The sequence below is a fragment of the Carcharhinus amblyrhynchos genome, chromosome 7 (genome assembly GCF_965287045.1).
Source record: "Carcharhinus amblyrhynchos chromosome 7, sCarAmb.v2.hapA, whole genome shotgun sequence".
NCBI classification, from domain to species: Eukaryota; Metazoa; Chordata; class Chondrichthyes; order Carcharhiniformes; family Carcharhinidae; genus Carcharhinus; species Carcharhinus amblyrhynchos.
In genome coordinates, this window is record NC_137330.1 from 82,286,705 (window position 1) to 82,313,730 (window position 27,026).

Here is a 27,026-nt window from a genome sequence, read left to right on the forward strand (position 1 = left end):
CTGCTTCAGGATCTAAGGAGTATGAATGATACTGAACATCATGTAATCATCAGTGAACATCCACACTTTTGACCTTGTGATGGAGAAAAGTTATTGAAGGAGCTGAAGATGTTTAGGCCAAAAACATTATCCTGATTTAAGTGTATTTTTAATTGACTTTTAACATTCCCTGTAATTATAGGAGTGACCTTCAATGGAATGCTTCTGAAAGGAAGTTGACAGGAGGAGCAAACTGGCAGCCTAAGGTTGCTCCCACTACAGCTTGGCCAGCAGGTTGTCCACCCAGCAGTCAAATGGTACTGTCATATTTCTGTTTTACTTAAAGATCTTTACTGTTTTACAAAGCTGTTGATACAACACAGTCAGCATCTAGATCTCAATGAACTTTTCAGTGGGTGGGCTTTACAAACGTCACATTTTCATGTTAGAAGTGCAACTAAATAAGACATGATCAACATGTTGGCAGTTCAGTATCACCACTCATTAAATTTGCATATCCAATGTTACTGTCTTATTGCACCATCGTTCACACTTAAAATACTCCCTTTGTAGCTTTCTTTAGCAGATTTATCCAGTCATGAAGGTAGATAAGTCACCTATGTAGAATTTTCTGTAATTGTCACTCTAACCAACCTTTTGAAAACACGCAACTACATATCAGTGCAACTCATCTGAAAGCATTCTGCTTCTCAGAATGAGTGCCGTTTTCGTGGTACAGTGTTGCAGTGAGTATTGATTCCAGAAAAATTAACTGTAGTCATTCTATTATACCCATTGCATTTTGTGCACAGGGTTGCTGTTCTGACCTGGAATAATTCTCAGTACGACTACTTGGTGATCCTCTGGCAGCTCTGGCTTAAATTCCAAATGATTTGATGGAAATATGCTGAAATATATTAAAATTGTTCAGGGTTTGGGCACAATCTACTTCCAGAAACTTAATGAAATAATTTATTCAAATTTGTCATTTGGGGCACTGCAGTATCAAAAGGGTAGATCATTAGGTTCAATAAGATTGACTTTTAGGGTGCTTGTTAGGATTCTACCTTCATTATGTTTATTTTCTCTTTCTGCTACTGTGATGTTGAATCGCCTCAAGCATAATTCAAATGTTCAGAATCAAACAATTTAATATTTGAGAATTTTGTGACATTTTCAAATACAGCTTTTATTATCTCATTTATATTGTGCATCAGTCAACTGTTGAAAGTATTTTGTATTTGACTACAATTTTCCTTTAACAGAATGGTTGGCCAATCCCAGGTTATGTAAGTGAGACCTATTCTACACTATGGCCTTTGACAGCATTACTAACCGTTTTCTGAGCAGCATTCCTCAGCAGTAAAGACTGCAAGATGTACTAATCTTTCAGTTTTAAATGCATGATAACAGAATACTCCTATGCACCAAAATTGGTATGAAATGGCAGATTGAGGCAAAGGTTGCAACTCAGAAGAAGGAGATGGAGGAGGAGGCAAGAAGTGGAAGCAAGATCAACTGTACAAGACAATTCAACCTTGCTTTTGCTATCCAAGAGTACCATATCTGTGTTTATAAAACTTCATTTCAGTAATTCTTTAAAAACAATCTCAAAGCTTACCAAGACTTAACACTTCATGATATCTGTCTTGTACTATCTCAACATTTCTATTTTTGTTGCCTGAAGTATTAGACACAATTTTTTTAATAAATTTGTTTTTAGTCATAGTTGAGGAAACTCCTAACATGTCCTTTTATCTATTTTGTTACTATTTTTAGATTGTCAGAATACAAATGTATGTAATAATTAGATGCAGAAGTAGGTTACTCCACCCTTTGAGCCTAATCTACCATTCAGTAGGTTCATGGCTGATCTGATTGCAACCTCAACCCCACATTCTCACCAAACCTGAACCTTTTACCCACTTATTAATCATGATTCTACCTAGCTTGGTAATAAAATATTCAAAGACTCTGCTTCCATTACCTTTTGAAAAGCTGAGTTCCAAAGAGACTCAAGCCTATAAAATTCTTCTCATCGTCTTTTAAATGAGTGAACTCTTATTTTTACACAGTGAGCTTCAATTCTAGTCTCTCCCCGAAGAACAATCTCTCCATAGTCATCCTGTCAAGACCCCTCAGGATTTGAATATTTCAGTCAAGTCACTTTTTGCTCTTCTAAACTCCAGTGAATACTAGCCTAAACTTTTCAACCTTTCCTCATAAGACAACTCGCCCTTTCCCAGTATCAGTCCAGTAAACCTTCCCTGAACTGCTTCTAACGCATTTACATCTTTCCTTAAATGAGACCAATACTGTACAAAGTACTCCATGTGTCACTGCCTTAGCCAACTAAAGCATAACCCCTCTGCTTTTATAATCCCCTCAATAAATGATGACATATTAAGTTTCCTAATCATTTGCTATACTTGCATACTAGCCTTTTGTAATTCATGCACTAGGGCACCCAGATGCCTCTGAATATCTCAGCTCTGCAATCCCTTACCACTACTTCTTGCCAAAATGGACAATCATTTTCCTACATTATATTCCATTTTTCAGATCTTTGCCTGCTCACTCAATGTAACTATCTGTGTCCCTTTGGAGCCGCCTTAGTCCTCGTCACAGTTTGTTTTCCTACGTATCTGCGTCATCAGCAAATTTCGCAACCATACCTTCGATCCCTGCATCCAATTAATTTATATATACGCTGTAAAAAGTTGAGGCCCCAGCACTGTGCCTTGCAGCATATTACATCTTGCTAACCAGAGAAACCCCATTTTCGTCTACTGTTTTGTTTGCTAGCCATGCCAAATGGTACCCCTATTACAGAAGCAACTTTAGCTTTCTGCAAAACCTTTGAGGTGGCACTTTATTGAATGCATTCTGGAAATCTAATGTAGTACATCCACTGGTTCCCTTTACCCACAGTACATATGACTCCTTCAAAGAATTCTAATAACTTCATTTAACACTATTTTCCTTCCACAAAACTATGTTGACTTTGCCTGATTTCCTTGAAATTTCCTAGCAGTGTGACCACCACCTGGTACAAAATATCCAAGTAATACTCACCTTTCCTGATGTGTCACAGCATCTGCAGCTCAATGACTCTGAGCCAAAGCTCTTTAAGCCACAGACACTTACTGTATACGTGCTTCTCCTGGATCACTCGGGTGTCCAGGAGCGCTCTCAGGCTGCAGTATGACAGTCACCTGTCCTGATGTATGTAAAACTACAACTTCATGCTTTAAGAACGTAAGAACACAAATAGGAGCTGGAGTAGGCCATCCTGCCCCACCATTCAGTAAGACCATGGCTGATCTGAAGTGGATCAGTTCCACTTTCCCGTTTTCTCCCCATAACCCTTAATTCCCTTGTCTGTCAAAAACCTATCTACCCGTGACTTAAGTATATTTAGTGAGGTAGCCTCCGCCATTTCAACGGGCAGAGAATTCCAGAGATTCACCACCCTTTGAGTGAAGAAGTTCCTCCTCAAATCTGATCTAAACTGCACACCCCCCCCCCCCCCCCCCACCCCCTTTCTCTTGAGGCTGTGTCCTCTAGTCCTGCTATCCTTTCTAAGCAGGAAGAATCTCTCTACCTCTACCCTATCCATCCCCTTCATTATCTTATACGTCTCTATAAGATCCCCCCCTTATCCTTCTAATCTCCGAGTACAGACCCAGATTAACAATTACTTAATTGATTCAATTACTTATTTTCTTTATATATATTAATTTTGTCACAAATTCCTATAATCTTTTAAACCTGGGAATAGAATAGACCTGACTCACCAAATGGTTCACTCCTTCGCCTGTATTACAGCAAGAACCAGTTCCTACAGGGTGAAATTCTTAAAAAAGCAAAGCCCCTCCCTCCTTCCCTCCGTTGAGGTTGCACTTGTGTAAATGCTAAATTGAATGAAATTTTTTTGCCTGCCTCTCTCATTCATGGTTGATATAATCCAGATATGTTATAGTGTGGGTTATGTCCTGTTTAAAGATTTAGTATTCAATAGAAGATGCCACACAATCATCTTCATTATACCCCTGCTTGTTTTTGGATTTCAAACAAGAACTGATGTGATTTTTTTTTTTCCCCCACCCAATTTCTGTTCACCAAAAATAAGTTAATCCCATAACCATTCATTTGAGTTCTTCCTTTCTCTGTATCTTTTGGCATCTTAGGACATCCAGATCTAAACAAATGAGGAATTCAATTAATGCTTTGCTCCATAATAAAAAAGTAGCAAATTGGGCTCAAATGAGAAATATTAATAATCAGGTTATGCTCTGTAATATTGAATTTTGTGTGGCTCTTTATTAATCTGTGACAGAATGTTTATATTTTGCAACCTGAGATGTGCTCAATTCTCTATTCAGCATCTATCAAACCCTTTTGATAAGACCTGTTTGTCCCTTTCCAAAAAATACAATATTGGATTATTTGCATTCTAACCAGGAATTTATTTGCCTTCCTTCAAGATTCACTCAGACCTTACCAGCTGTGTAGCTTCCATTCTGCTCCCTTTCCATTGATTCTGTTTTTCAGAAAGCCTTCCTTAATTTCATAGAACCCTATGGTGCAGAAAGAGGCCCTTCAGCTCATCGAGTCTGCAGCAAATACAATGCCACCCAGGCCCTACCCCCATATCCCTACATGTTATTACCTGCTAATCCCTGTAACCTAACCATCTTGGGACGCTAAGGGACAATTTTATCATGGCTAATCAACCTAACCTGCACATCTTTGGACTGTGGGAGGAAACCGGAGCACGCGGAGGAAATCCATGCAGACACGAGAAGAACGTGCAAACTCCATACAGTGACCTGAGCTGGGAATCGAACGCAGGTCCCTGGAGCTGTGAAGCAGCAGTGCTAACCACTGTGCTGCCGTGCTGTTTTTGTTATCCTTTTACACTGCTTTACCATTTCAAAAGCATTAAGTATTAACATTTTGTTTCATATTCCCATTTTTCAAAAGTTTCGTACAGAATGTCCTAGCACTTAGACCAAGGCCTTTCTGGAGAAAAGGCATTGTTTTTTTAAAAAAAGGAGAATTTGCCACCTTTTTAGTCGTTGAGTGTGGGCATCACTAGCTAGGCCGGAGAAATGAATGCGTGGCTCAAACACTGGTGTAGGAGAAGTGGGTTCCAGTTCATGAGGTACTGGCATGAGAATTGGGGAAAGTGGCATCTGTACCATTGGGACAGCCTACACCTGAACTGTATTGGGGATGGTGGTTCTAGCAAGCCACATGGTTAAGGAAATAGAGAGGATTTTTAAATTAAATAGAGGAGCAGGGGATCAAATTTGAAAAAATGTAATAAACCAAGGAGTACAGACAAGGTGGGAAAAAGTACTGACCAGGAAAATGAAAGACAGAATGCAACTCCACAGATAAGGCTAGATGCTACAAAAAATAATGGAAGGACACAGTAAAGACTCTTTATTTGAATGCACATAGAATTTGAAATGAGAAATGAACTAATGAATGTTAAAGATTGAGACTTGAATATTGAAGGGTGTGTGACATTTAGGAAGGACAGGAAGCAAGGAAGAAGTGGAAGGGTGGCTCTGCTAATTATCATATTAGGTCATTAGAGAGATGACCCAAGATCAGGAAACCAGGATGTTGAAGCAGTTTGGTTGAATCAGAAATGATAAAGGCAAAAAGACACTTTTGGAATGGTGTACAGGTCCCCTAACTGTAACTACATGATGGGACAGAATATAAAGGAAGCAGTAATAGGAGGTCATCAGAAAGGTTTTGCACCTTGTAGCTGGTACACACTGTTGCCATGGTTAGTCAGTTGGTGGAGGGAGTGAATGTTTGTGGAAGGGGTAGCAATCAGACAGGCTGCTTCATTCTGGATGGTGTCCAGCTTTGAGTGTTGTTGGAGCTGCACTTATCCAGGCAAGTGGAGAGTACTCCATCACGTTCCTGACTTTTAGCAGCAAATTGAGACCTCTTGCCCAAAATAGTCTGTAGCTGATTACAGAATGTACAGAGGCCATATAAAAATGGGTTAAGATGGAATATGAGAATACCTGAGCCATTAACATGAAAAGGAGCACAAAAGTATTTTCTTAGAAATATAAATAGTTAATGGACAGTGAAATGAAGAGTGGGACTCGTTAAAGACCAAAAGGTGATCAATTGTGAAGACAGAAAGCATGGCTGAGGTTTACTACAGAAGGGAATGCTGCCAATGTAGCTGCAACATGGAATGTGTTCCTTGCTGAAAGGCAGAAAAGGCACTGCCTGGATTTTGCTAGAAAATTCTTGAATCCCACCTTCTATTGCCATTTTCTCTTCCTACAAATAAATGTGTGATGGAATAAAAAAAAATCAACCATTCCACAAGATATAGAATGAATAGACTAAGTGACAATCCAATCCACTAATTTATTAAACTCTCAAATAGTGTGCAAGTGATTCAGAATTTAACACATTCAGCTTGACAATATATGATCCATGGATTTTAATACAAAACACAGTGCAGATTATTCTGAGACAGACCTCCATTATGACTATTTGTATTCTGAAATGATCATAATTGTGCAATCCTTTTATTTCATTTTTTATTTTAATTATCTGCAAGTATTATGGTCAATGTAGACTTGGAGGGCTGAACGGCCTGTTTCTGTGCTATAATTTGTTCTTTGTTGTTGCTGTAAATGGACAATGATGGCCTGAATATGAAATTGGCAGGGAACAGAAAATAAAAAATAGTGGCAAACAATTTTTCAGACTGGAGGGAAATGTATTACCTGGATTTGGTTTTGCAGGATACTTTCAAAGTCAGCAGATGACACAACACTCTAATGTACTAAGAAATGAAAAGATTACTAACAGACTTCAAAAGGGCAAAGACAGATCCGTAAAATAGGCAGACACATTTGGGAGGTACACATTTCAATGGAATCGGATTACCAAAAGGATTTGGATGTTGTGTGGGAATGAAGCAGAAGATGAGAAAGAAATGCCTGTATCCTGTGAAAGTTGAAAGAATGGTAATCCAGTTAGAGTTTATCTCATGAGATCCTGCCATTTCAATCATGTCATGTGATTTGAAAGTCAAAAATCATCAAAGTTTACCCAATCCCATCAGTCATTGCAAAAGCTATTATCGCAATTGGCTTAATGCTTCTGAAATTGCCACTGGCCGTGATATTATCTTTAAAACACCAAGCACAAACAAAGTGATAGCAAATCTGAAATATTATTTTGTTTGGTGTTGGATTCACCTCTGCCAATCGTTGCAGTCCCTACACAGAAGAAGATTCCAAAACTCAGATGTATTAGTCATTCCTTTCTTGCACCTCCCAACACATGCATGTTTCAGCTCCTTTTGGAAAGGCCGGGAGTTCCAAGAAAATATTGCAAGAATAAATAATTACAGGGCTGTGGGGAAAGAATATGAAGTGGGACTAATTGGATTACTTTTCAGAAAAGCTGGGGCACACCTTATGGACCAAATGGCATCTTGTGCTGTATTATTCTATAATACACATGTGAAATGATACATGGTAGTAGGAAGAATGAGAGGCAATGTAAATGAAATTGTACAATTTTGAAGAGGATGCAAGGAGAGAGATCTGGGGAGAGGTTGTGTACACAAGCTCTTAAAGCACGCAGGAGACTGAGAAGGTTTCTTATTTGAAAGATAAATATGGGAGCCTCCTCTTTATTAGTAGAGGCATAGAGTTCAAAAGAAAATCGGTGATATTAATCCTTGAAAGAACACTCTGCTTTAGTTGGAGTATTGTGTTCAGTTCTGGGCACATGTGGCAGAAAATCAATTTATAGAGCATAAAGAAATTTGCCACAATAGAATCAGGTATGAAACACTATGTGGAAAAGCTGAGGTTGTCCTCAGACTTGGAGCAAAGAAGGTGAAGAGTGATACAGATGGCCAAAATCATGAATGGTTTTAATAGAGTAAGGAAGGAGAAACTTTTTCCAGTGGCAGGAATGTTGGAAACTAGAACACCAATTTAAGCTGGTTGGCAGAAGGACCAGAGCTGATGGGAGGAAAAACAAATTGCACAGAGTTGTTGTGATCTGAAATGTGCTGCTTAAAGGTGGTGGAAGTAGATTCAGCTGGAGCTCAAAAGGTAACTGGAAAAATATGGGACTATAAGGAAAGTGCACTGCAGTGGGACTAATTAGATAATTTGCCCAAAAGCGGGTGCTTTTACAATGGGTTGAATAGCCTGTTTCTGTACTATATCATTATGATTGAGCACAGATCCCTGTCCATCAAAAATGATAATTTCTTTGTCTAAATGAAGATCGCACTCTCTTTGTTTTCACTTCCTATTGTCTTGGAGATTATTAAAATTCAGGTGTCCATTGGACAACCATTGTAGCCTATTGCTCTCTGGAGAGTAAAACGGTAATCAAAATGCATGGCAGCTTCAATCAATGAATTGAAACTTTGTTCTCAACAAATACGTTTGCTTTTTTCACCTAATGTGTAGCCTATAATTGTCTCAATTTCTCTTGCTTTGCATTTAACTGGACAGCCCATTCCATCAAGATCAAATCCATATTTCTCAAGTAATATTTAGCAGTGCTTGACTTGCTTGTCAGATAAGGACAAAGGGATATACAAATCAAGGCAACTGTTGCTCATGCATGAAGATCTATAGTGGCATAGGTCTAAGCTATTTTGCAGACTCTGAAACATCGTGCTTATTTCATTTGTGTTAAACAACTGGTTTATCCACATTACAGATGACCTTAGTTTTATTTGCTAGTTGTTTTATTTTGAGCAACCGTGATGTATTTTTTAATCATTGTTTAATCTTTCTGCTAGAAGAGATTATACTTTGAGGCGACTGCACCTCAAGATGGTCTTAACACTAAATCAGATTATCTTGTTCCACTTTCTATGCATTTGGTATACTCTTTTCATTGTATTTGGAAAGTAAATGAGGATGAAAATAATTACCGCCTATCTTTCTTCCCCTTTCTCATTTAGTCTGTTTTATTTTGGAAAAGAACCAAGGAGGGTTGGCTGGAGCATAAAACCATTAATTTAGTAAATCAGTAAAACTGTGAATTTAAGCTGGCAGGTTCTGACCTTTTTTGGAAAGGCAAAATCCCTTAATCATCCTTTTTGGTACTAAAGCTGTTGTGCATGATGGATAAATCTCCAAAAGAACCAGATTCTACCAAAGATAGGAGCTTGTATTTCTCTCCTTCATTTTTGATCTCAAATAATAAGAAAGACCATTCAACAATTTATTTTCAATAGAAAATATTTTAATCTGACTTATTTACACTAATATATTCACACCTGCTTTTCTGTGGATTATTCTAGGGGGCTGTTCCACCTGTAGGGCCACCACCTACTGCTCAGCCGGTACCTGGATTTGGGATAGTAAGTAGTAGAAGGTTCTTGAGAACTCAACTTGCAGTTCTGCTAATTAAGATCTATAAGTTTTTGGTTTGAACAAGGATTTTTGATTTTTAAATTGATAATTTTTACTGTTACCTTGCTAAATGCTGTCTTATCAGACAAATTAGTTAAGACTGCCTAAAATTACATTTTCTTCACTTTCTTTAAACAAGTAACTCAAGTACTCATTAAATGTGCTGTTTGATTAAGCCACCTGCAAGCGCAGGTATGCCCATGATGCCTCAGCAGCCAATGATGTATCCTCAGCCGATGATGAGACCAGCGTTCGGAGCTGGAGCAGTTCCTGGAGCACCGGTAAGCTTTGTGAAGAGAACTTGCTAGTCTTTGAAAAGAAACAATAACATATTATGAAAAGTATGTTAGAAAATGTTTAAGTATGGAAATTGGTAGCACAATGAGAGAAATTTAGGGCTAAAACACTGCTGAAATAAACTCAGCAGGTCTGGCAACAGATATAGGAACATAAGTTGAATGGCTTACTCCTGCTCCTATCAAGCCTGCTCCACCATTTAGTACAACTATGGCTGATGGGACACTTTAATGCCTTTTACACCGACTATCCCCATAACTCTACTTCCAATCTCCAGCATCTGCAGTACTTTGGTACTGCAAATTCAGTTGTGATGTTGCCTGGCAGTTCAGCTAGTCATTGCAAGCTGGACTCAAACAGGAGGCCATACGTTCCTCCTGAGTTAAAGGAAATCTTCCCATTTTATTACACAATATACATATAGCTAAAGTTTGAGGTAAATTTTCAGAAGCATTGTGCATGTAGAGGATTGTGTGCTAAGAGAACATAGCAGGAATTTGTAACTAAAGATTTTCTTCCTTTGTTATACTTGGAATTTTCTGCATGCCCACCGTAATCTTCAGTACAGTTTCCTGCAATACCCACAGTTCTGGTGAAAATTAATAATACATGAAGGAAGGAGCCACATGAAGCCAAAAAGCTTCAACAGGTATTAGCCTTGGTTAAAGGATAGCACACTTGCCTGAAGAGCTGGTGAAAGCCCCAGTGCCAGACATTTAAACATATTGGCCATGACTTCCAGACTCCCCAGTGTTTGATTTTGGGGGGCGGGGGGTAACCTACATATGCACTAGGAAATCCCTCTAGGAACTTCCAAGGTAAATATTTGCATAGTAATTGCCCAGAAATACTAATCTCATCTGGGCAATTGTGCTGTGCTGTGAACCACTTGAATATGATTTAAATCGCAAACTTCAGACAGTTCTGACTATGTTACAATCTCTTCTAATTTTTGGGCAACTGTTGAGAAGAGACAGACCAATGCCCCCAGTGTCTCCCCCCCGCCCCAATAAGCCTGACTCTCATCCCCCCAAACTTGACCCTCCAACCCGACTGGATCTGATTCCTCTCCCTGACCAGACTGCACCTCTTGACCTGACTCCCCCCACTAACATTCACCTGTCATGACATAGGCACACGTGCACGCACACACACCACCCCCACCTCCCCAGTGTCCAACTCTTCCTACCTGAGATCCAATCCTATCCTTAGGGCCCGATCTTCGCCACTTACCTTCTCCCTGGCTTGTCTTTTCAATTGATCCTTTAAACTTAAACCTGGTTTACAGCAGCCGGTGTTGTTCTTTAAAAAAAGCGGGGGAGGTGCATGTCCTCCTTCACTCCAACTCGCTAAAGACCTTTGGGTTTCGTTGACTGCTGCGCTGCCTGGAATTTGCCCACCTGAGTCTGGAGGTCAGGCAAGACGGGCATAGAAGAAATTTGGCATAGGTAAGTGGGCAGAGTGGCAATCCAATGCTGATAGCAACTCTGAGGAAATTACAGCCCATCCAGGCTCACATTTTAGTGCAATACTGAAGGATTCAATTTCAATTGGTTTCAACCCTCTATCGATAATATTTGAATGGCTTTGTTGTTTAATGAAATATACTTCTATACCATTGCAATATTTCGATTCAATCCACTATTGCTATACAGTTCTGTATGGCAGTATCTCCCTCCACCTCACCTTAGCTTACTTAATTTTCTATACTGACTGCTTCCATTTCTAGTTTGATCTTTAACCTTAAAGCTTATCATACTGTAGTAATTACACCCAAGTTGCTCATTCATATGTAACTTGTATGCCTAATCTATTTCATTACTATTAACAAGATCTAGCAATTCTGTCACCATAACCTCCTAACATACTGCTTGAGGAAAGGATTTGCTTGCTTAATACTATAAAAACAAGTTGTAAGTGGTTCCAGCAAATGGACTTAAAATGCCATGAGCAGGACAAGTTCGATAAGGCTATAAATTTGTATTCTACTTAATTTTGCTACAGAAGAAACTATGTTGAGTGGAAATAGAATTAGGATGAAACCCTTCCTTTGTTTAAATTTAATCCTATAATTAAAGTGTGAAACCTGAATATATCCCAGTCTAAAAATAGAGATTGATTTTCCTCTGTTTTATTTGAGAAGTCCTTTGGCCCAAATGCTGTGCTTAGTATTTTTGCTGGCTTTACATGTTTCCTGCCTTTACAAATATATTTTAAAATACTATTTCAAGATTAGTTTTATCATGTTTGAGATTCGATAATTGTTGCATGAGCAAAATGTGCATGTAAAGTATAATTATAACCTTTCTAACCTCTTGGCCTCACTATATTGCTGCTTTTTCTGCCTTCTTTGGTCTCTGCTTTGTTAGCTCTCCCCAAGCCCAACGCCTGCCACTCAAAGCCCCAAGAAACCTGCAACAAAGGACCCTCTAGCAGATCTAAACATCAAGGATTTCTTGTAAACAAAGGTACTCTCCAGGTTCTATCTGGAACACATTTTGTTTGCTCAAAGTTAAAATTGCATGGCCAGTGTGTGTGTTTGTGAGTGATAGAAATGTTAAAGGTAGATTGCACAAGTTTCTACTTGAGGGACTTTCCAATACAGTAATAGATGTTATGTAGGTCCATTATGCTTTTTTTAAAAAATCAGCTTTTTTTGTATACAGTCAAAATATGAAAAATTTGGCCGTGGTACTTTGCTCCACTTGGACCTGAGTTCATGAAAAGAGAAATTTATTGAAAACTGTTGTTCCTTTTAGTCATCTGATGGATCTAATTTATTTATGGCTTACTTTGCAGCTACAGTTCTTGCGATGATGGGAACGCTGAAGATGACAACAGTTGATATTCAATACCCCAAGCAATCCACCAGTCATGTTTCAATGCTTATTCAGACTTCCATATTGTAAAAGGTGTAGCACAACTGTGAAAGTAACTCTTAGAAACGTGTACTTTTTGATGTTATGCCCTAATTTATCAGAAGTTGTGCATTTTGGATTGTGTTTTGCAACTTGAAAGATGGGTGTATGTTACTGATGCCTTTTAGTGCTTCTCTGTACCTAACTTAATAGTTTAGGTTGCAGATTTGCAGCTGTTGTGTGATGAGCCACTTGGAGTAATGTGTTTGTATTCTTGAAAGTGCAAATGTATATAATTTCATTGCAGAGCCTAGGATGTCATGTCTTCTGTATACCTATTAGCTTACAGCCATGATTCTGATAGCAATTTGCATATAAACTACTGTGCTCACACCCTTCAAATCTTCCAAGTCTGAAGTTTTATCTGAAACAATTCACAACTGCAAAAATTGGGTTAAACATGCTATCAAACTGTTTTTGAGGAAACATCTGTGCATTACATTCAGAATTATTTATAATTCCTTAAAGTAATATAAAATTTGATGTTAAACTTCCATAGTATGCACTGATCTTGGCAGTATGGTATTACCTGACAAAAATGTATGCTATTTGCCAAGGCAGAAGATGTTATCTAAATAGATCTCATATTTATATCTATGCGTGTATTTAATTTTTTATGTTACATTATGTATTCCTTGCTTAATGGACCAGCAGTAAAATATTGGACACTGTGTGAGAATGCATATTTTGGAAAAGATGACAATAATGGATTTATGTTCTCAGATGGTGTTTTCATTACAAGGGATCACAAAATAGTGCAAATGTGCATTTTTTTGTCCAGTACCAATCTTCATATCTTTTTCCATTCAACATATCATTTTTTGCATTTGTTTTTAGTTGGAAGTACTTTTATCATTAATGTTGTCAGTACATTTTTATGCGCAAATAGATGGTCTCGAACATTGCCCAGAATGTTTTCTCCATCCCTCCACTCTTAAAGGAACAACATGTACTGTGTGATTCCCAGGGAAATGTCATACATTGTTTGCGCAAACTGCTTGGCAAAAGGTGTAGGCACCAACAAAGGAGATCACTGTTGATCAGTGGGATTAGTGTTCTCAGGCATGGCAGCTGTTTTGTAAAAATGCTATGCAGTTTGAAAGTGTTTCATTTATGTCTCTTCAGATCTATCAGTATATCTATATATTGTACCATTCCAAGTAAATGTATCTGGAATTAATGTGGGGAAAAATACAGTATATTTAAAATATTACTCTTTTTATTTAAATTTGTTTGATTTTTTGTTTATGATCCAGTGCATGTATGCCCTTTGAGATGCAATAAATGCATTGAACAAAGTAAATTTAGATAATTATGTCCTTCTTTGTGCACATTTAATCAATTAAGCCTCTTGCTAAAACTGTTAACGTTTCTTCGCATCCAGTTGAATTATTGACCTATGTAAAGTCCCTTGTACCTATCTTGGAATTTCATGCTTCACTGAACAATGTAAACTTGATGTTTGTCTGTAGTTTGCACAGGACTCTCCTCATTTATGAGGTAAGCCAAGGTAGTTTCTGATTTCCAACTCGTACTCTACAACCTGTTGAAGTGCCTGTCAAAATCTAGCTCTGTGGTAACGAAGAGGCCTCTCGGTGATCATAGAAACCCTACAATGCAGAAGGAGGCCATTCGGTCAACTGAGTCTGCACTGACAACAATCCCACCTAGGCTCTGTCATCCACTTAACCCCTCATTTACCCCACTAATCCCCCTTACCTGATCATCCTGGGACACTAAGGTAATTTTGCAGTGTCAATGCACATAACTTGCACATCTTTGAACTGTAGGACAAAACTGGAGTATCCAAGGAAACACACAGAGACACAAGGAGAACATGCAAGCTCCATACAGAGGGACCCAAGCCAGGAATGAAACCCAAGTCCCTAGAGCTGTAAGGCAGCAGTGCTAACTACTGTGCCGCCCAAGGTCCTGGAGCACAACAATTGCCAGGGGTGGGATTAACCTCCAAGTCAAATCATTGCAGTGGGGAAGCACTGACAGCTATAGCGTCAATCTGTTGCAGTATCATTCCATTCACTATCTGCTAAGCAATCTGAAAATCTATGTCTTATTGTGTTTCTAGTCTCAAAATGTTAAGCAAAAAGCCTTTTAGTATGTAGTGTGACAATGCAAACCACCTGAATGGGTTTTAACTGGAATACCCAAAAATATAATTTAGGTGTGAATAATTCAACTACAAGTTTAGGAAAATGTAATTGTGGCATCTTATCATCCTGCATGAAGGCATTAATCAGCTGCTTCAGATTTCTAAACATCATGGATCAAACAGCATCAAATTTATTCTGAAAGCATTTCTGATTATTCTACTTCACAAAGAGTTGATTATTTTCTCTTGGAGCTATAAAAACAAAGCTTCAATTTGAATAAAGAGTCAAACAAAATCAATGAGGGATATCTTGTGGAATGAATACACAGTTCAAAGGCTTTTTTGTACCTTGCCCTGGAGATTTCATAAATTAGATGGACCACTTGTGTGAACCTGAGCAGCAGAGTACCATTCATGCTGAGAGTAGGCTGGCTTCGCTAAAAGTGCAAAGATCAACCCGACTAAAATAATGGTCCAGTCCTGGTGGTAGAAATGGCAATCTTAGAATTAAAACTAGAAAATTTGACAGTGGAGGAAGCCATTCGGCTCATACCTATGCGAGCAGACTTGTGCTGTCTAATCCTGCATTCCTGTTGTTGGCAGCATAAGATAATGTTGTATAAGATAATGAAAGGGATGGATAGGGTAGAGGTAGAGAGATTCTTCCCGCTCAGAAAGGACAGCAAGACTAGAGGGCACAGCCTCAAGATGGGGGGGGGGGGGGGGGGTGCAGTTTAGAACAGAGTTGAGGAGAAACTTCTTCACTTAAAGGGTGGTCAATCTCTGGAATTCTCTGCCCGTTGAAGTGGTGGAGGCTACCTCGCTAAATATATTTAAGACATGGGTAGATAGGTTTTTGACAGACAAGGGAATTAAGGGTTATGGGGGAAAAAGTGGGAAAGTGGAACTGAGCCACTTCAGATCAGCCATGATCTTATTGAATGGCGGGGCAGGATCGAAGGGCTAGATGGCCTACTCCTGCTCCTATTTCTTATGTTCTTAGCAACATTTTGCAATTTATGTCCAAGACTTGATGACAGGATTGAAGATATGATAGCTAAATTTGCAAATAAACAAAGTTGTAGTTGAGACGTAAAAGCAGAGTCTTGCAAAAACGCCACAAAGTTGCAGATGGATATAGGTTAAGTGAATGAGCAAAAATCTTGCAGATGGAGTATAATTTGGGAAAATGTGAAATTGCTCACTAATGCAGAGTATTATTTAAACTGAACAACTGCAGTAAATGAAAACAACCAGAATTCCAAGGATCTAGGTGCTCTCATGCATGACCCACAGATTTAGTACACAGGTACAGTTTCCATTAAGAAAGCTAATGGAATGCTACTGCTTATTGTGAGATGAATTTAACATAAGGATGTTATGCTTCAGTTATACAGGATGATTGGTGAGAGCAATTCTCAAATACGGTGTGCAATTTTGGTGGTCTCATTTAAGGAAGGATGTTGATATGTTAGAGGTAGTTCAGAGGTGATTTGTGACATTGATGCATGGGATGAGCTGGTTGCCCTTCAAGGGAATGTTAGACTGGGACTGGGATTGTTTCCGTTGGAGTTTAGAAGAGTGAGGGGTGACATGATCAAAGTGTACAAAATCCTGAATGGTATTGACAAGATGGACGTAGAAAGCATGGACAGAATAGCCACTGAATGCTGACTGAGACAGGAAAACAGGGGTGTAGTTCTACAGCTGAGTTTTCTTTCCAGATTTTGGTGCAAACAAACACTGGAGCATTGTTTTAATTGTCATGGTGGCAGGGCCTGACACAGCTGGCGTTAGATCAGAGCACTATCTTTAAAGGTACAATAAAAAAAACTTTCCACGGATGACATTGCCCACCCACTCTCCTGGCATTGGGGTGCCTCTAACAAGCGTAAGGTCCCCACCCCCCCCCCCCCCCCCCCAACTCAAGGGAAACATTTCCCTCCCTCATCCCAATGGGGAACTCCAGAGGGCCTTTCCTGGCTCTGTTAGCCTGGCATTTATTGACATGAGGATTCTGCCCTTACTGGATGGGCACCTTGTTACATTATGGGTGACAGCCGTGGAAAATTGGAAAACGATCTCCACGGCAAGAATCTTGTTTCCTGACTCAAGATTTTGGGCCTGTGTTTCTGTTTTTGCAGATAGGTAACAGGATCAAAATTGCTCCTAACGTTTCCGCTAATGAGCAAGTGTGGATCTAGAGGGTACAGTTTTAAAATTAGGGATTGCCTTTATAGAACAGAAGAGATTTTTTCTTGACGTTTGTGCAACTTTGAAACTGAGCCTCAGAAGTCAGTGGAGACAGGGTCACTCTGTATATTTTTAAGGCAGAGGTAGACAGATTCATGTTAAGGAAATCAGAGATTATTGGGGTAGATGGGAATGTAGAATTCAAAACAAACAGATCAGCCGTGATAATATTGAATGGCAGAGCATACTTTGTGGGTCAAATGGCTTTCTGCTCTTATTTCTATGTCCATATCCCCTATTCCATCTGTTCTGCTAATATCATGGAAGCATCAACAGTACTCTTCCCTTTGTCCCATTATACTTACCTATAGCCTACCATTTATTTTGTATTTCCTTGCATTTTTTGCACCCCACAGTGTGTGTTAGGGCATCAGATCAGAAACTCAATGTATGTTATGAAGCCCAACTAGACACTCAACATTTTCTACTTTGGCATAAATGCGAGGAAAGGATGCTTTACTCTGAGTAATCCCGCTGACAAATTAGGCACCTTTTTAACAAAACAAACTTTATTCATAACAGTTTAAGTGTAACAAATGAACTAATTTAATTCTTAACCATTGAGCTTTTTTTTAAACATGAAATCTTAACTTCCAACTTATTACAATTCAGTTCCAATTAACAATATTTCTCTTATAGACTTATAGATTTTTCTTGTAGATTTTTAGAGCAGTAGACCGAGGGGAACCAGTGGATGTCGTGTTTTTAGATTTCCAAAAGGCGTTTGATAAGGTGCCTCACAAAAGGTTGCTGCAAAAGGTTAGGGTGCACGGAGTTGGGGGTAAGGTGTTAGCGTGGATAGAGGATTGGTTGTCTTAATAGGAAGCGGAGAGTTGGAATCAGTGGGTGCTATTCTGGTTGGCAGTTGGTGACTAGTGGAGTGCCGCAGGGATCAGTGCTGGAGTCTCAACTGTTTACTATTTACATAGATGACTTGGAGGAGGGGGCTGAGTGTAGGGTAACGAAATTTGCTGATGACATGAAGATGAGTGGAAAAGAAAATTGCGTAGAAGGTGCAGAAAGTCTGCAGAGAGACCTGGATAGGCTGAGTGAGTGGGCAGATGGAGTATAATGTTAGCAAATGTGAGGTTATCCACTTTGGTAGAAATAATAGTAGGAGGGATTATTATTTAAAAGGCGAAAAGCTGCAGCCTGCTACGGTGCAAAAGGACCTGGGGGTCCTTGTGCACGAATCGCAAAAAGCCAGTCTGCAGGTGCAGCAGGTGATCAAGAAGGCGAATGGAATGTTGGCCTTTATAGCAAGGGGGATAGAATATAAAAGCAGGGAGGTCTTGCTGCAACTGTACAGGGCACTGGTGAGGCCGCAGCTGGAGTACTGTGTGCAGTTTTGGTCGCCACATTTGCGGAAGGATATACTGGCCTTGGAGGGAGTACAGAGAAGGTTCACCAGGCTGATACCGGAGATGAGGGGGTTAGCCTATGAGGAGAGATTGAATTGACTGGGTCTGTACTCGTTGGAGTTTAGAAGGCTGAGGGGGAACTTATAGAGATGTATAAGATAATGAAGGGGATGGATAGGGTAGAGATAGAGAGATTCTTCCTGCTTAGAAAGGATAGCAGAACTAGAGGGCACAGCCTCAAAATAAAGGGGGGGGGGCGCAGTTTAGATCGGAATTGAGGAGGAACTTCTTCACTGAAAGGGTGGTGAGTCTCTGGAATTCTGTGCCATTGTAGTGGTGGATGCTACCTCGCTGAATATATTTAAGTCACGGGTAGATAGGTTTTTGACAGACAAGGGAATTAAGGGTTATGGGGAGAAAGTGGGAAAGTGGAACTAATCCACTTCAGATCAGCCATGATCGTATTGAATGGCGGGGCAGGCTCGAAGGGCTAGATGGCCTACTCCTGCTCCTATTTCTTATGTTCTTATGACTTAAACACCACTTTAAAAAAAGACCCACTTTAGTAAGTCCAGGCATACTTCCTTTAGCCCTTTTTAACAGCTTTGGAGTTTCTAGATAGTTTTTGGAGAGAGAGAGAGCTACTTGTAGATTGCTATCTTTAAACAGCCCTCCCCTGAAATGAGAGCTGTTTTCTTCAACTACGTATCTTGCTTCTCCTGGTGCTAGTATCACGTGACAATATGACCCTGTATACCTAACTCACCTTTCAATTAATATAATCAACAAAACACACCAGGGTCCTCTTCTTTGGTAAACTAAATCTAAGTAAACTTTCTGCTTTTTAAAAAAACACTTGTATAGCTAAAATGAGTAATTATCCTGCTTTCCAGTATCTACTGTATTCCTACCAGACAAATTGTAACAAAACACAATCTTAAAGCAGTCCCTCCTCAAAGATAGCACAGTATCATTACAATAATGAACAAAAATTTTTATTTGATATCTGGAACATTGCAGAAGTGTCTGGAGCTCATGGGTTAATATGTTAAAATATTGAGTTTTTTTTATAGAACAAGTTAACGCATAAAGTCCTTTCACTATCTTCATCCAATAGCTATGATTTAAAGTTTTAGTTTAGAAATGTTTACAGTTTATTTGTGTCACAAGTAGGTTTACATTAACACTGCAATGAAGTTACTGTGAAAATCCCCAAGTCGTACACACCCTGGCACCTGTTCAGATATACTGAGGGAGAATTTAGCATAGCCAATTGCACCTAACCAGCACATCTATCAGACTGTGGATGGAAATCAGAGCACCTGGAGGAAACCCACAGGGAGAAGGTGCAGACTCCACATAGACAGTGACCCAAGCCGGAAATTGAACTGGATCCCTGGTGCTGTGAGACAGCAGTGCTAACCACTGTTACCATGCCACCTAAGCTGAAAAATAACTACCTTATGCATTTCTAGACAGAGAATGTATTCAGCCCCATTGGAACAATGAATGTTTGTTGCAGGGTGTCATTTTGAATACAATGTGTTCTTACAAGCCTTTCTCCTGTGTAATTATTTTACTGGCATCTGAGAGTTCTGAGCACATGCAGAGTTTGGTGGGCTTTTCAGTCTGGAAGAGGGTGACTTGTAAACAAGATCTGTTTTATTCATGCTCCTATTTTCTAGTTACCATTTTTATTTCTATATATTTCTATTAAACGGGATAAAGGGACATGGAACAGATGGGGAGGTGAATTTGACACCAGGGAGAGATCAGCCATGATCTGATTGAATGGCAGAGCAGGCTCAAATGGTTAAGTTTGCCTACTTCTGTTCCTGTTACTGAATTATTGTTATTATTACATTTTATTGTCTAAAGAAGTTCCTTTTAAACAAAACATTCAGCTGCCTTGTGGTCTTAAGTCACCACAAATCCTTTGGCAATGAGGAGAAAATGGCAAAAACAGTCCACAGTTACTCAACATGCAGCGTGGCAACATGAGGTTTCATACAGTGAGTAGCTAGTTGTCATTGTGGGTTTATGTGATGAAATTACAAGTTAGAAGCACCATGACTATGTTTGGAATGGTCCCTATGTTCAGTTGAGTGGAGCGAGGGCTGCACTGAACACGAGAGGTTGCAGCATTCCTTTTTAACAAATGAAACAGAAGATGAATAGAAGCAGCACTTGGTTATCCTGAGTGTGTGTGAGGCAATGAGGAGGAATCTGGCCATGCCATCGAAACTGTGGAGATTTCATTAGCAGATTTAGTTGCTCTGGTCCTGAATCACTCTAACTTAAAGCTCAAAGTGACTATTCAAAGATTCAAATTTCACAACCATTTTCAATAAGCAGTTCAGGCGGTAGCTAACTTTGGCAGAATTACCCCAACTCTCAGAACACTTGTGATTTTGGATTAGTTTTAGAAAATAGGCTAATTTATGGTAATGAGGACAGCATTCAATATTGGCCACTGACTTGAAGGCTTTAGAAATTTTTTTGGAAATGGCTGCCAATACTAAAGATATTCAGGAAGCTAATGTTGGTGGGGCATCAAATGAAGAAAGAGGTTGCAAGCAAAAAGGTGGAGTACTTTAAATGTGGTGGGCCACACCAAGTGAAGCATTACTAATTTTATGGATGATGTTTCTCAGCAGTGCAGCAAGAAGTGGCATTTAGCAAAGATGTGCCCAGGTGAGAACAAAGCAAAATTTACTGAGCAAGTAAATTTGAATAAGCCTCAATTAGCTACACATCATCTAGACAGCTCAGAGTAGGCAGGGGAATGAGCTTATGCCTGGCTCGCATCAACAAGGTATGAGCAGAGCCTCGATCAACAAATCAAGATAGAGGTGGACATGCCCAAGTATGATTCCAACCAGTGGAGAGTTTGTCCCCTGATACCTATTGATTCCAGTTTCATTAGAGCTTCTTGACACTACACTCGATCTAATGTGGCCTTAATATCAAGGGCTGTCACTCTCATCTCACCTCTGGAATTCAGCTATTTTGTCCATGTTTGAACCAAGGCTGTAATAAGGTCAGGAGCTGAGTATCGCTGGTGAAACCCAAGTTGGGCATTGCTGAGCAAGTGCTGCTTGATAGCACTGTTGATGACCCTTTCCATCACTTTACTGATGATCTAGAGTAGACAAGACAGTAATTAGTCGGGTTGGATTTGTCCTGCTTTTTGTGTACAGGACATACCTGGGCAATTTTCCACATTGTTGGGTAGATGCCAGTGTTGTAACCATGGTGGAAGAGCTTGGCTAGGGAATTGGCAAGTTCTGGAGCACAAGTCTTCAGTACCATTGCTGGGATGTTATTATAGCCCATTGCCTTTGCAGTATCCAGTGCCTCCAACCATTTTTTGATATCACGTGGAGTGAATCAGGTTGGCTGGTGACTGGCATCTGAGATGCTGGGGACCACCGGAGGAGGCCAAGATGGGTCATCCATATGGCACTTCTGGCTGAAGATTGCTGTGAATACTACAGCCTTATCCTCCATCATTGAGGATGGGGATATTTGTGGAGACTCCTCCTCCAGTGAGTTGTCTAATTGTCCACCACCATTCTTGACTGGATGTGGAAAGAGTGAGGAGCTTAGATCTGACCCGTTGGTTGTGGGATCGCTTAGCTCTGTCTACCACTTGCTGTTTTTGTCATTTGGCATGCAAGTTGTTCTGTTTGGTAGTTGACACCTCATTTCTAGGTATGCCTGGTGCAGCTCCTGGCATGCCCTCCTACACTCTCCACTGAACCAGGGTTGGTACCCTTGCTTGATGCTAATGGTTGAGTGGGGGATAGGCTGGGCCATGAGGTTACAGATTGTGCTGGAGTACAATTTCTACTGCTGTTGATGGCTCACAGCACCTCATGGATGCCCAGTCTTGAGTTGCTAGATCAGTTTGAAGTCTGTCCCATTTAGCTTGATAGTGCCACACAACACAATGGAGTTATTCTCAATGTGAAGGCGGGACTTTGTCTCTACACGGACTGTGCTGTCGTCAATGTACACAAATATTTGAATTTTGATCTGACATTACACACATTTCACAAAGTCAGGCATATCTTGTCCTCGCCATGCCTCCACACCTACACCCACTGCAGAGGCTTCTAGCTGATCTTGGAATGACTACTGCCTCCATCTTTATCTGGTACAACTGTTATTGGCGTCTAACTTCAGGTCTTCACTATCACTGAAGAGCTCAGCTAATGCAGTTCTTACAAGGTGCTAGTTGCATCTGGGAATTCTGCTGACTTGTCTTACAAAAGTCAAATGTACTCAATACTGACTTTTGCAACAGAGATGTACTAACTTTGTAACAGAAATCTGTAGTCCTTTTTTTTATTAATTCTTAAACCTCCCTACATAATCATGTTAAGACTTCAATCTTTATTATTTATTTCCCTGTATAGTATCATACATCCTCACGCTACTCACTCTTTCAAGCCCAGAACTGCACCCTGTGCCATGAGAACAAAGGTGAAGGTGATGGAATGGCTGCAAAGGCTTGGAATCATTGAACCTATTCAGTTTTCTCACTAGGCAGCTCCAATCATTCCAGTCCTTAATAATGATGATACGCTGTGCATGTGTGGTGACTGCAAGCTCATCATTAACTATGTTTCCAAATTAAATGCTTATCTATTGCTTAGGACGGAAGATTTATTTTCAACTCTTCCTGGAGGAGGACTCTAAACAGTACATTACAGTTAAAAGGTCTGTTAAAGTACAATTGTTTGGCTTTTGTGGTATCCTCCAGTCCAGAGATTTTCCAAAAAATGATAGACAACCTGTTACAAAGCATTCCACATAGCAGTCTATCTGGATGCTATCTTGATTATGGGGACGACTGACGAGCACTTCAGCAATCTTTGTGGGACTTTTCATGAACCACATGTTTTTGGTTGTTGGAGATGTGCATTCAAATTGATTGAAGCATATGAGTAATATTACAGCTCCTGTGACAATGGAGAAACTTCATCAAATTTTTGGAACTCATGCCCTATCTGATTTGCTTGTTTCAGATAACGATGCCATGTTTACAAGTAAGTTATTTTAAGAATTCATGCAAAAAAATGGTATTTACCATGTGTGTACTGCACCATTTCATTCAACTTCAAATGGTTTTTACTCCAGTACCACATCATGCCACAATTCACAACCATACTCTCTCTAACGGAATTGTTGGTTAGTAGAAGCCCAAAGTCTCACCTGCGTCTACTTCATCCAGATCTGGATTTTGCAGGATCCAGATCTTCTGCAAAAGTGAGCAGGAGACAAGAAAAGCAGAAGGAGGTACACAACTATCACACCAAAGTGAGGCAATTTAAACTGGCTGATTAGGTTAACATCAGGAACTTCGAAAGTAATGAAAAGTGGTTACTGGGAATAGTTTTAAATCAAAGTGGTCCAGTATCTTGGGTCATTACACTACACAATGGAAAAATGTTTCATACAACAAGACCATATTCATTTATGTTGACTCAGATTCAGAAAATGTTTCAGTCAGCAACTGTTACAGACAACATGACAGAAGGTAATGCTGCAGTGGGAAGTGGTACCTGTGTTTCCAGGTTGACTCAGCTGAGAGAATGGAAGAGGAATGTTCATGTACACATTCTCATTCTCCATCTTCACCTACGATTCCTGATCAACTGTTACAAGATTCACCAGTATTGCATAGGTTGCAATGTAACCTCAAAGCCCCTGACAGGCATTCATATAGTTAAGACATTACTTGTGTTGTATTTCTGTCTGATGGGGGATTGAAATTTACAGTGGGAGAAGTATTACAGAGTGTAATGTTGAGTACAGATTATTCTTGTCAGCCTTTTCTCCAATGTAATTGTTTTACTAGCGTCTTTTGAAGGTTTTGAGCATGTGTGGACTTTGACAGACTTCTCAGTCTGGAAAAACGTGACCTGTAAGCAAGACCAATTTTAAGAACATAAGGAATAGGAGCAGGAGTCGGCCATCTAGCCCTTTGAGCCTGCCCCGCTATTCAATAAGATCATGGCTGATCTGAAGTGGATCAGTTCCACTCTCCCACTTTCTCCCCATAACCCTTAATTCCCTTGTCTATCAAAAACCTATCTACCCATGACTTAAATATATTTAGTGAGGTAGCCTCCACCACTTTAATGGGCAGAGAATTCCAGAGATTCACCACCCTTTGAGTGAAGAAGTTCCTCCTCAACTCTGATTTTAATAACGTTCCTGTTCCCATTGTTATTACTGTTCTGCTGAGCTACTGTTACTGTTAAATTTTATAAAAAGAAGTTCCAGCTTTTAAACAACACATTGGGCTACCTTATTTGTGATCTCAAGTAACCAGTTTGTGACTTCCTTTAATCTGAAAATGACTAGGTTCAGAGTTTTGATGAAACGTTCATGGATTCCAATAAGAAATAACATCATGTAAATTAATTAATAATCGCTGATACTTTATAATGTAATGATGCAATAGTTTTTAAACTGCAGCTTTGAAATTTTGAGATCATTTTCCTGTGAAGCCCCGTGGGGATGTGTTACTATGTTAAATGTTCTATATAAATGCAAGTTGTTTGAGAAAATTTATGAACATTTCAATTTTAATTGATAAGCCACTTTAAAGTTAGTTATGGAATATTGCACCACAGATGGAGGTCTGTGTTTGTTCTCTGAAAGATAATAAGGAAAAATATTTTGCAGATTAAAAAGCTAAAAGCAAGTTGAAAGTTAAAAATAAATGAAATAGGGATGGAGGGCTAGGTGATGTGTTTTATCTACATGTGGGAGCTGATGGGGGGGAGCAGGGAGAGGCAGGAGGTCCTTGAACACTGTTTCAGTCAGCTGTCACATGCCTTAGATTAACTACCTTGAATTCGGCCAGTGGTCAGCTACAGGAGAGTGTGGCTGAGAATGAGGCAGGTAGAGGGATCCAAGGGATAGCACTGCAGGAATCTCAGGCCTTGTCCTAGTCCAACAGTAACAATATTCTTGCTCCTTGTGTGGATGAAAGAGGGGACTGTAGGAAGAATGAGCAAAAATCGACCATGGCATTGTGGTTCAGGGAGCTGTTCAAGTGGGGAAGAAAAGACAAATGCAGTCGTAGCTGGGGATGGTATAGTCAAGGACACTGTTCTTGGCAGCCAGGATCAGAAGTCTCAAAGGCTGTGTTGCCTGTCTAGTGCCAGGGTTTGGGAGATCAGCTCGGGGCTGAGAGAAAGTTGCAGTGGGAGGGAGAGGATCCAGTGGCTGTGGTCAAGGTAGGTTTCAGAGCAGTATTGAGTTGTGATATAAAGGCAGTGGATAGTGATGTAGAAGCAGCTAAGGTTGAAATCATTAATAGGGATTTGATTTATTACTGTATACTAATTCATTATGAGTATACAGTGAAAAGTATTGTTTCTTGCATGCTACGCAGACAAAACATACCATACATAGGGAAGGAAAGGAGAGAGTGCAGAATGTAGTGTTACAGTCATAGCTAGGATGTAAAGAAAGATCAACTTAGTGTGAGGTACATCTGTTTAAAAATCTGATGGCAGCAGGGAAGGAGCTGTTCTTGAGTTGGATGGTATGCGTCCTCAGACTTCTCCCCATTGAAGGAAGAGAAGGGTGGGAGGAGTCTATGGACCCCCAAAATGTGATCTCTGAAGAAGAGATAGTGGCACCCCAGAGAACTGGGAGGTTTTTAGGATCTAGCAGCAAAAGACTTAAAAAGTCGTAAGGCTGAAAATTAAGAGTTTCTATAGATACAGCAAGTGGGCATCTAAGGTAAATATGGGACCTCTATTAACAAGGTGGGTGAATTAATAACGACAAACAAAGAAATGGTGGAAGACATTGCAAATATCCCGAAATTATCAGATAAGCTGATTTCAAATTAAATGGTAAAACTGACAAAAATCCCAATCACAAGGGATAGAGAATTGGAGAAACTCAAGGGGGTAAAGGCGGACAAATCACCATGACTTGATGAACTGCACGCTAGGGTTTTAATGGAATTGGCTGCAGAGGTAGTGGACTTTTTGTTTGAAATTTTTCATAACTTGCTAAATTCAGGGAGGATACCAGAAGATTGAAAAAAAACAGCCCATATGGCACCCTTGGTCAAAAAGGAGAAGGGCAGAAGGCAGGTTAACTATAGGCCAGTTAGCTTAATATATTAATGGCAAGACGCTGGAGTCAATAATCAAAGAGCAAATATGTAATCACTCAGGAAAGCTGAATATGATCAAACATAGGCAGACATGGTTTTATGAAAGGTAAACCATGTTTGACAAATTTGCTTGAATTCTTTGAGGATGTAACGGGAGAGGAGATCTAGGGAAACCTGTAGATCCAGCGTATTTAGATTTCCAAAAGGTATTTGACATGGTGCTACATAAGAGCCTGGTGCATAAAGTAAAAGCCTATGCAATCGGAGGAAATGTGTTAGCACGGATTGAAAACTGACTGTCACATAGAAAAGGGAAAGTTGGGTTAAATGAGTCCTTTTCAGAGTGGAAAGATATCATTAGTGGAGTACTACAAGAATCAGTCCTTGGCCTGCAATTGTTCACCAGTTACATTAATGACCTGGAGGAAGGAAGAGAGCATAAGGTTTCCAAATTTGCCAATGACACAAAGATAGGTGGAAGGGCAGGTTGTGTGGAGGATATTGTGATTC

General features: G+C 39.8%; 1 protein-coding gene across 19 annotated transcripts in view; it reads left to right on the top strand.

Moving 5' to 3' along the window:
• Positions 1–13,943, top strand: part of snap91a (synaptosome associated protein 91a) — a 187,351-nt gene extending 173,408 nt beyond the window's left edge. For 16 of the 19 annotated variants that reach the window (XM_080192666.1, XM_080192667.1, XM_080192664.1 and 13 more), the window contains 6 exons: positions 182–296; positions 1,245–1,268; positions 9,314–9,373; positions 9,602–9,706; positions 12,092–12,190; positions 12,522–13,943. In XM_080192666.1, coding sequence (XP_080048792.1) covers positions 182–296; positions 1,245–1,268; positions 9,314–9,373; positions 9,602–9,706; positions 12,092–12,184 — 397 coding nt within the window. In that variant the 3' untranslated portion in view covers positions 12,185–12,190; positions 12,522–13,943. The remainder of the gene's footprint in view (positions 1–181; positions 297–1,244; positions 1,269–9,313; positions 9,374–9,601; positions 9,707–12,091; positions 12,191–12,521) is intronic. The other 3 variants (XM_080192672.1, XM_080192673.1, XM_080192674.1) reach the window with 2 other exon arrangements.
• The last annotated feature ends 13,083 nt before the right edge of the window (positions 13,944–27,026 follow it).